The 11,152-nt window shown below is 40.8% G+C and overlaps 1 protein-coding gene across 1 annotated transcript; it reads left to right on the forward strand.

The window, feature by feature from the left end:
- The first annotated feature begins 8,653 nt into the window (after positions 1-8,653).
- LOC121994163 (putative cis-zeatin O-glucosyltransferase) lies at positions 8,654-10,401 on the forward strand. The gene is made up of 2 exons (XM_042548296.1): positions 8,654-9,539; positions 9,626-10,401. Exons 1-2 carry the CDS (start codon positions 8,749-8,751, stop codon positions 10,269-10,271), a joined length of 1,437 nt encoding a protein of 478 aa, XP_042404230.1. The 5' UTR covers positions 8,654-8,748; the 3' UTR covers positions 10,272-10,401.
- The last annotated feature ends 751 nt before the right edge of the window (positions 10,402-11,152 follow it).

Here is an 11,152-nt window from a genome sequence, read left to right on the forward strand (position 1 = left end):
TATTTTTCAAACTAAATACGCTAAGGAATTAATTAGAAAATTTAGAATGGATAATTCAAAAATTATTAATACCACAAATGGCTACCAACATTAAAATTGATTCAGACTTAGAAGGAAAATCAATAGACTTGAAATACTATCGAAGTGCGATAGGAAGTCTACTGTATCTAACTGTAAGTCGACCGAGCATTCTTTTTGCAGTAGGTATGTGTGCAAGATATCAATTCTGTGCAAAAGAGTCACACTTAACCTACGTTAAAAGAATACTTAGGTATATTAAGGGAACCCTAAATGTAGGATTATAGTACCCTAGTTCTTGTACCCTTGATCTAACAGACTATTCAGACTCAGACTATGTCGGGTGCAAGCTAGATAGAAAAAGCACAAGTGGTAGCTGTCAATTTCTAGGTCAGTGCCTAGTAAGTTGGTCAAGCAGAAAGCAACACTGTGTTGCTTTATCTACCACTGAAGCTGAATATATAGTCATAGGTGAATGTGCATCTCAATTATTATGGATGATGCATACCCTAAAAGACTATCAACTAGAATACCAGAAAACAAAATTTTCAATTGATAATATAAGTTCAATTAATCTAACCAAAAACCCAATTCACCACTTAAGGACTAAACATATAGAAGTAAAGCACTACTTTGTAAGGGATCACGTAGCTAAGGGTGATATTGTACTTAACTATGTTGAGTCAAAATCAAACATAGCTGATATATTCACAAAGCACTCACCTGAACTTGAGTTCAGTTCACTTAGAAGACAAATAGGGATGTGCTTAGTAGAATATAACTTGCTTACTATATTTTCTCATCTTGTTTTCAAAATTGATTTTAAAATCCTAGGAAAAATATTTCAAAATTCCTCTTTTGTTAGTTTTCCAAAACTCTGGTTTAGCCCAGGAATTTACCCCTAGAAATCATGTACCCCTAGTTTCAGTCAGAGCATCTCACAAGCACCCTAGGGTTAACTTGTTTGTGTTTGAAAATACTTAGAATGGTGTAAGATGCATAGAGTACTGTCTGGACTTCAGTATGCTTATGTCTGTGCATCGACATAAGTCTGGGATATAAATACCTAACTTATATTAATCAAGTTAAGTTATCGAGACTTAGTCAAATATAACTGGATCACTAACTTAACTTGACTAACCAAGTAAAAACTGTTACCCTTTAGGTAAACAACTAGTAGCTAATGGTTAGACATGTGGCCAAGAAAATTAAGTATTGAGCTTTAATTTTTTTACTCATGCTTGGACTATAGGACTTTTGAATGTGTTTTGTGAGGGTGGCCTTAGCTAAAATTATTTAAATCAAGCTAAATTTAAATCAACTTTTTAACTCTAAAAGAGTTCTTTTCTAGAAGATTTTTTTTAACATTTTATACTTTAAAGTTTTATCATCTATTTTTACACACTTTTCAGCTAAGTTACTTTTCAAATCAAAACTTTCCCTTAGCTAAATCTATTTCTAAAATTAAGTTTTGAGATTTTGAGTTCACTTGGCCATCCTCTAAAAAGCTAAGTGTTCTTGCAAAAAGCTTTTCAAATTTAACTAAGTGTTTTTCAAAAGCTTTTTAAATTTGGCTAAGTACTTTTTCAAAGAATTTTTCAAAATTGGCTAAGGACTTTAATTTGACTAAGTATTTTTCAAAAGCTTCTCAAAATTTACTTTAAACGAAAAAAGATTTTTTTTAATAATAAAACTTTTTTATGTCACTTAGCTGAAAGTGTTACAAGGAAATTTAATCTAAGTGTTTATCAAATTATTTCTAATTCTCTATTTAAATGGCCATTGATCTATTTCTTTATTTTTCTCTACTTTCTTGCTTATTTTGATATATGGCAAAGGGGGAGAGTATAAGAAAATTCAAAAATATAAGAAAATTCAAAGAGAAGCTTTTATTAAGGGGGAGTTCTTTTTTGCTTGTCCGGGGAGTTCTTTTTTTGCTTGTCCTATTTTTATACTATCTTTGAAAATCCTTAATAACATTGTTTTACTTAACTTTGAATTATCGTTGCCATAATCAAAAAAGGGGGATTGTTGGTGTGGGAAGCATCCGACGATCGAACCCAAGTTTTGATAATGGCAAAGGGATTCAAAGTTAAGTTGTTTTGTTATCTAACATGTGTGAATGAGGTTTTTCAGGAAAGTCCTAACTACGGTTAGGCAAGTGGAAAACCCTATGGGGTGGTAACTCTAGGTCCTAGAGGATGGTAACCCTAGGTGGAGGAAAATCCTAACGGGTGGCAACTTTAGGTCCTAAGGGGTGGTAACCCTAGGTGGTGGAAATCCTAAGGGAGGGGGGGGGGGGGGGTAACCATAGATCCTAGGTGGAGGTAACCCTAGGTGGCAAAAAATCCTAGGGGGTGGTAATCTTAGGCGGAAAGTCCAATAGGTCTGGAGGACCTGACTGGCATCAGGTATGCTCTCCTGAGTGGAGTAGGTGAGGACGCGTTCCCCGAAAGAGGGAACAGTAGGCGTCGGTTCGACCTAGAGTTTGTAACGACCACCTTCTTACTACTACTACTCTCTAAGGATGACCGTTATTTAACTACTAACTCTACTTAACCGGTATGATTAAAAATCACATGGAAACCCTACCGAAAAATTTCGGCAGAGTCTCCCCTGTACCGGTGACCATATTCAACAATACATGCAATATATATACTCAGCCACAAGCGGCTGGAACACATATCAATCAACCACGCAGTATAATAATTTTAACTCAGCAACATTAAAGGAAAACTAATCCATAACTACAACTGAATAGCAAATATAGTATTAAGTGTCCTTATAAACAGTTATCAAATTTTCTTAACACATAAAAACTTAATTAACTCAAAGAAACAAATCATAATTTATTTTATTCGCAAGGATCCCTAGGACTTCCATCGTGCAGACATCACACACCCCTCTTGCATCTCCTTGTCGCCTTCCTTCATATTAGCTTTCCTTTTTCTTTATCTGCAGTAGGAGGAATGCAAACTATAAGCAAAATTCTTAGTGAGCGCTATCTAACTCACAAAATCTCGATATGCATGTATATAAATAAAAACATGCTAAAACTGAATGCTAACATGTAAAGCTACTCATGCTCATACATAGCAAAGGAATCATACTAACTGAAATACTAAACATGTATAGCTAATCATGCTCATAAATAGCAAAGAACAGTAAACTAACTCATGCTCTTCTATTAGTAAAGAAACATACTGAAAGGCTAAACATGTAAGACAAGTCTATACTATCATGCTTGCATAAAGAACTTAACTTACTGAATTCTAAACACCTTCTATATCTTATTTCACTTGCTTAAAGACTTATTCTTTAATACTTATGTGAAACTTATTTTTTAATACTTTTGTACTGATGTGAAACTTATTTTACTTGTTCAAAAGCTTATACTTTTAATACTTCAAAATAATAATCAACTTCTCTTGGGCCCAGGCATAGTACCATCTTGTGTGCGTTCCCTAATAGGTTGGGGTAGCGAGCCACCAATCCTAAAAGAGCAGACCTTGGTCTACCAGGGCCAAGACCTTGGAATTGGACACCTGGATTTGTTTAACGACAACCTTGGAAGTCGGGTACTAGCCTCTTCTTAAAAGTAAAATACTTATTATCTTAATTACTTCTTCTTTAAATGCCTTGGCATTTTAATATGCACCTTGTGTGCTAAAATCCCTAAAGTCTTGACTTTCGAATTTACTTAAGGCCTTGGCCTTCTTCTTTCTTTTCTTTATCTATCTTGTACTTGTTAATACTTCTAAAAGAATTTAATAGAACTCTTATTTTTCCACTAGGATACATGGCTGTTCATGCTTGTTAAAAATAGCAAATGAAAACTAGAAAATCTGCATATCATACAAGCTTAAACTAAATCTAAAACTTGTTAGAACTAAAACCTTAAATCTTGCTACAACAGAATTAAATGGAACCGTTAAATCCTCTTAATATAGACAAGTCATTTAGCTCAAGCAAAAGAAATGTCATCTACTAAAATAATGTTGTACAGATAATCCGAAGCAAGGAAAACATTATAATTCAATACTACTCATGCTATTCTAGTAGTAAAGAAACTACACATGCTTAACTAATAACAAATAGGGAGAGTCTAACAACATGATAGAATATATCAAAAAAAACTGCAATGCTAAACTGCTAGTCAAAAACCTGTATTCAATTTTAGTAAAATATGCATACCTACTTAACCGTACTTCTGCATTTAAGCTACAAAAACAAACCTACAAGTTTTAGAAGAAAACTAACTCTAAATCGACAGTAGCAACAATAAGGTAACAACATAAAGACAACTACATGCTAATCAACAATCTATGCCTTCTCATGTTCAGCTAAATAGCCGAATTGCACAGCAACCCCAAGGGAGCTACTTGTGCCCCTTTTCTTTGCATAAAATCAAGTTGAACTTGATGTAAAACTTAAAACAAACCTATACAACAAATTCACAGCTTAATCTTTTTACAAAGCAACCAAAATTTCGAAGCTTGTAAAACCCTAGAAGAACCGAGCAAGTTCATCAAGGTTGCAATAGAAAGTTTGGGTCAAAAGCTACTATGCTAATTTCACAGTCTGAATGAAGACAACCCACGAAAACACTAACCTACATGCTTAATCTAAACCAAACATCTTCCTTCTTTCTTAAGGGTTCTCAGCAGCAAGCACAATAAAAGAAAAAAACCAAACTTTCTTCCTATGATCCACTTCGAACAGAGAATCCCTTTCTTTGAGGTGCACGACAACCATAACAATTCAACTAGAATTAAACTACAAGGCTGTAGAATCTAAAACACAACTTATACATTCATCTAACATCTCGGCTAGGCATTTATGCAAACAGAGAACGTTCAGAGAGCTCGCAAAGAAACCTTGAGGAAAATCAAAAATCCACCGAGCATAAACCCAATTCAAAACCAAAACCAAGTCGCGGAATGACTCCTACTGCAGGTGAGAAGCAACTCACCCTTGTTCTTTAACTTACAACCGAGAAGATGGCTACTAGGGTTTCGGATAGAGCTTGAAGGTCTCGGCTCCTCTTCGTGTCCATGGAAGCTCCTCGATGAGACGATCTCAAGGAGGTGGAGAAAACCCCTCGGAGATCCTCCTCGCCCACCGCCGGAGAAGCCCTAGATCCCCTGCTACGGATTCATCCGAGAAGAACTGGCGCCGTCGCAAGCGAGCAAGGAGAGGTTTCGGGAGGAAGAGAAATAAAAATAGGTTTAGGGAAAAGAAATCAAATCTTTATACTTAGGGTTATTTCCGATTCCAACTACAGCTTAACTATATTCGCTTCCCTTCTTAATCACAAAACAACCGCAGATCAGTTGGTTGGCTTGGTTCGGTTACGGTCGGGTTCAACCGGAGGTCTTGGGTTCAAGTCTCACCTTCAACGATTTTTTTTTTGTCAAAACTTCTTTCTTTTTGTAACCCTACTAAACGACCTCCAAAAATTACGTAAAAATACTCTTAAAATTCCTAAAAATCTCTAGAATATTTTAAAAGTATTTCCAAATATTTTTATGGACTTTTAGAACTTGAAATAGGGAAAATTGGGTCGTTACAGAGTTTCCGATCGGAAATCCGAAGTCAAAACCGGACAGTCCGAAGACTGTCAAACTTATTTTTCTAATATATTATCTGTTGTGTTCTAACTCTATTTTGTAGGAGACTAACATTTTGTGCAGGGGTAGAACTGACCGGGATCGGTCGACCGAACGTTTGGATCGGTCGACCGAACCCCCAAAGCAGCATGACGGATTTCCAACGAGTGGACCGGGCTTGACCTGGAGATCGGTCGACCGAACCTAGTTATCGGTCGACCGAACTAAAGATAGGAGTTGACCAGATCGAAACGGAGCGAGAGGATCGGGCGGATCGGATGAGGAGAAGATCATCTGATCGGTCGACTGAACATGGGGATCGGTCGACCGATCCGCCTTGGATCAAACCTGATCCCGAGCTTCAAAGATCTGGATCAGTCCTGCAGAGCCTATAAAAGGAGCCTCGGGAAGCAGCTTCGAACATCATCTCGAACAGAACATCCTGTGCACTTGTACGCTGCTCTGAATGCTCAAACGACACTCCGCTTCTCCAACAACTGACGACGAACTTCCCTCATCTTTTGTGTTATTGGTCCTAGGGGGAGGTAACCCTAGGCGGCAAAAAATCCTAGGGGGTGGTAATCTTAGGTGGAAAGTCACTGACTGGCATCAGGTATGCTCTCCTGAGTGGAGTAGGTGAGGACACGTTCCCCGAAAGAGGGAACAGTAGGCATCGGTTCGACCTAGGGTTTCCGGTCGAAAATCCGAAGTCAGAACCGGACAGTCCGAAGATTGTCAAACTTATTTTTCTAATATATTATCTGTTATGTTCTAACTCTGTTTTGTAGAAGACTAACATTTTGTGCAGGGGTAGAACTGACCGGGATCGGTCGACCGAACGTTTGGATAAGTCGACCGAACCCCCAAAGCAGTAGGACGGATTTCCAACGAGTGGACCGGGCTTGACCAGGAGATCGGTCGACCAAACCTGGTTATCAGTCGACCGAACTAGAGATAGGAGTTGACTAGATCGAAACGGAGCGAGAGGATCGGGCGGATCGGATGAGGAGAAGATCATCTGATCGGTCGACTGAACATGGGGATCAGTCGACCGATCCGCCTTGGATCAAACCTGATCCCGAGCTTCAAGGATCTGGATCAGTCCTGCAGAGCCTATAAAGGAGCCTCAGGAAGCAGCTTCGAACATCATCTCGAACAGAACATCCTGTGCACTTGTACGCTGCTCTAAACGCTCAAACGACGCTCCACTTCTCTGACAACTGACGACGAACTTCCCTCATCTTTTGTGTTGTTGGTATTATAACTCTTTTCAGCACTTGTATTTTTTAAGTTGTAAAAGATTTACGCGATTATAGTTGTTGCCCAAAGTAAACACTCAAAGAGTGTGGGCCTTGGAGTAGGAGTCACCCTAGGCTCCGAACCAAGTAAATCTTGGTGTCTTTTGCTATTTCTTGTTTAATTTCCGCTGCTCTTACTCAAATTTTCGAATACGAAACGTGTGAAAGTCACAAGCGCTATTCACCCCCCCCCCTCTCTAGCGCTTCTCGATCCAACAAATGTGCCTCTTGTAGTACTCAACCACCTTGACGAGGAGACATTGGGGAGGGGGATGTCATTGTCAACGCATTCATCCTCTATCATGTGCTTGATGGTCTGTGACTCCATCGCCACCGCTTCCTCCACCTCGAACACCTCATTGTCCGAGCTCCTCAGTGTGATCATCCTCGCCATGCCTACCACTATCCAAAAACAAAATTGCACGAGAAGATTGAGTGAAGAGAGATCAATAAAAGGAAAACAAGCGCCAAGAAAGTCATGACATAGACGATGGGGTGGGGGAGTCAAATGTGAAGCGATTCCTATGTCAAGGTATCCATCGTTGTCATGACCGTCACACATAGGACTGTAACCAAACAGAGTCGAGCTAAGCCAAACTTTGGGATGTTCAAGCTTTTTTTATAAGGTAACCAAGTCTAGCTAAGCTGAGCTTAAAATCAATCGAGCTCTCAATTCAAGTTTGGCTTGAGTTTGGTTCGAGCTTTGCTTGAGCTTGGTTCGAGCTTTGCTTGAGCTTGGTTCCTTTAGATATTATCAAGCTCCCAATTCAAGTTTATTCGATTGTTTAAAACTTTTAGTTGTTTGATTAGTTATTGAGCTTAATAATTTAAACTTATTTGTTTATTTTATTTTATTTTATTTTATTATTTATTTAGTATATTGAAAAGAGTTTTATTAATGAATATGATTTATGAACATTGTTCACGAAAGTTGTTCACGAATGTTAACAAGCTGAATATATATGTGTTCAAGCTTGTTTGTTTAGTTTAACGAGTTATTCAAGATTGTTTGTTTAATTAATCTTATGTATATTGAACGAACATAAATAAGCTTTTACCAAACCGGACATCAAATTTATTAACGAATACTTTCATTTACAACCCTAATCACACAACAAGAAGAAATGCAAGCTATTTTTATAATTTTATATATTTAACCTTAATTAACCTCCCTATTAACTTTCTCTACCTCCTACTAAAATGTTTCTTTCCATTCTTAGGATTTGTCGCAAATACCTAGGGGTGTAAATGAGTCAAGCCGCTCGTGAGCTATTCGAAGCTCGATTCGATAAAAGCTCGTTTAAGCTCGTTTAATTAGGCTCGTTAAGATAAACAAATCAAGCTCAAGCTTCATAATATTCGGCTCGTTAGCTTGTGAACATGTTCGTTAAACTCATGAATCAATTTTTAAATAAAAAATAATAATAGTTTTGATATTGAATTTATAGATTTTACACTCTACTTATGAAAAACATAAACAAATATATTAAATTTATTGATTAGAATAAAATTATAAATTTTAACAAGAATATTATAATTTTTAAAAAATATATAATTTAATTTTTAATGGATATTTAAATTTCTAATTTATATTTATTAAGTTCGTTTAGGCTCAATAAAAGTTTGAATAAACTCGTGAGACATGAATATATTCGTTAAATAAAGTTTGAGTTCGGCTCAATTATAAACGAGTCAAACTCAAACATCCAAAAGTTCGGCTCGTCACGATTCGATTACACCCCTACAAATACACACTGAAATCTCTTTATCAGAGTTGGATCCGAGCCAATACAGCGAGTGAGAAGAACAGCCGACGCCTTAGTATGCCGGCGCCGATGGAGACGGAAGCACGCAACGGACAAGTTGGCGGCACAGTGGCGGTGGTGATGGTGCCGCTCACGGCGCAAAGCCACCTGGCGCAGCTGCTCCACCTTTCGCTCTTCCTCTGCTCCCTCCCGGGCCTCGCTGTCCACTACGTCTCCACCACCACGCACGTCCGCCAGGCCACCTCCCGCCTCCACCGTGCCTGGTCCGCCTTCGCCAACGCCATCTCCTTCCACGAGCTCCCCATTCCTCCCTTCTGCAGCCCGCACCCGGATCCCTCCGGCACCAAGTTCCCCGCCCACCTCCAGCCCATGTTCGACGCCTTCGAGCACCTCCGCGCTCCCGTCGGCGCACTCATCCGCTCCCTCTCTGCTTCCTCCCGCCGCGTCGTTGTCATCCACGATCCGCTCGCCTCCTTCGCCGCAGAGGAGGCTGCCGCCCTCCCCAACACCGAGTCCTACGTCTTCCACTGCCTCCCCGCCCTGTTCCAGATCCTCTTCACCCGACCCTCCGCCGCACTCGAGCTGAGCCGTGACCACGGCCTCACCCTCCCGTCCTCGGAGGTCATCATCACCGAGGAGTTCGCGGCCTTCGTCCAACGGCAGTGGAACCCTTCCAGGATCGCTCACGCCGCCGGGATTCTCCTCAATACGTGTCGCGCGCTCGAGGGCGAGTTCCTCGACAAGATCGCGCTAGAACCCGATTACTGCAGCAAGAAGCTGTTTGCCATCGGCCCACTGAGTCCGTTGGCCGCAGTCGCCGGCGCCGGCGCCGGCGTGGGCAAGCGTCTGTAAGTGTTTTGCACTATGATTATCTTTAATTATGCATTTTATTTTCTTTTGAGTTAATTAATGCCGTGAAATCTACTATCGACAGAGTGAGCTCTCACGAGTGTTTGGATTGGCTGGACAAGCAACCGCCGGCGTCAGTGGTGTACGTGTCGTTCGGGACGACGACGGCGATGTCCTCGGAGGAGGTGAGGGAGCTGGCGCAGGGGTTGCTGCTCAGCCAGCAGCGGTTCCTGTGGGTGCTGAGAGACGCCGACAGGGGCGACATATTCGCGACGGAAGGGAGAGACGACGGCCAGCAGATGGAGCTGGAGGCGGAATGGGAAGAGAAGGTGAGAGAGCGGGGGATGGTGGTGCGCGGGTGGGCGCCGCAGCTGGACATCCTGGCCCACCAGGCTACAGGGGCGTTCTTCAGCCACTGCGGATGGAACTCGTGCACAGAGAGCCTCTGCCTGGGCGTGCCGATGGTGGCGTGGCCGATGCACTCCGACCAGCCCACCAACGCCGCGCTGGTGGTGGACTACCACGGCGTGGGCGTCGCCGTACGGGGCGGCGGCGAGGCGATGGGGTCGGAGGAGATCGCGGCGGCCATCAGGCAGGTGATGGTGGGGGAGGAAAGCGGGGGCGTGAGGCGTCGGGCGAGGGAGCTGGGGGAAGCGGTGCGGGCGGCGGTGGCCGACGGCGGAGCGTCGCGTGCCGAGCTGGACGCCTTCGTTGCTCTCATCACCAGATGAAACTCAAGTCAAATTTTCTATTTATCAAATTAAATAAATAGCTAGCAAAATCAAATCCACCGTTTAAGAAGTAATTTATCAAGTACTTAATCTGATGCCAATCGATTAGTGGTGGTCCATTTTCTATTCCCATTTTCAGATCACTAGCAATTAAATTTCTGTTGCCCTCTTTTCTTAAAGTTTTATGATCCCTTCTAGTTAGATAGTTCTTCATCGGGTTGATTGTCATCGGAGTTTGTTGAGTCTGTAATTGATCGAGTCACTTCTTGATCGAATGAGTCAGGGGTCGTCAGTTATGGAATTGGGGCAATAAATCGAAGATACGCCCGACCTCAGGGGGAGTCAATGGAATGATGAATATCGAAATCCAGTCACGAGCAAGTAAACATGATAAATCAGTTAGTGTCAATGATTAGTTATGTCGAGATTTACTTGACTTAAAGCTAAAAATACCAAGTTAAATATTTTTTAATTCCACGTCCTATCTAAAAGAAAGATTCCAGAGTCAAAGATAATTTAAATATCTTACGTAACGTGACACGGTAAAAGAAGATTGTGACCGTAGCGCAAAATTTGGAAGTGGGCTGAAGACAGATCTTGACGTTACTATTTTTATTTTTTTTTATAAGTTAGAGATTCAGAACGTGCACGTCGTCATAACGTGCCCTGAACACTCCTCCGTTGAACCAAACGCACGCCCTTATGATAATGTTGAACTAGCTAACTTATAATAAGTGGCAACATCACATGGATGGTTGATCTAAAAAAATAATAATAGGGCAGATCTTTAGAATATTTAAATCAAGTTGTTTTCCTAAATCCTTATATAAGTTTTTGAAATACCTAAATTATATATCATAATTTTAAAATTATCAAATCAT

Source organism: Zingiber officinale, chromosome 6A, assembly GCF_018446385.1.
Source record: "Zingiber officinale cultivar Zhangliang chromosome 6A, Zo_v1.1, whole genome shotgun sequence".
Lineage (NCBI taxonomy): Eukaryota > Viridiplantae > Streptophyta > Magnoliopsida > Zingiberales > Zingiberaceae > Zingiber > Zingiber officinale.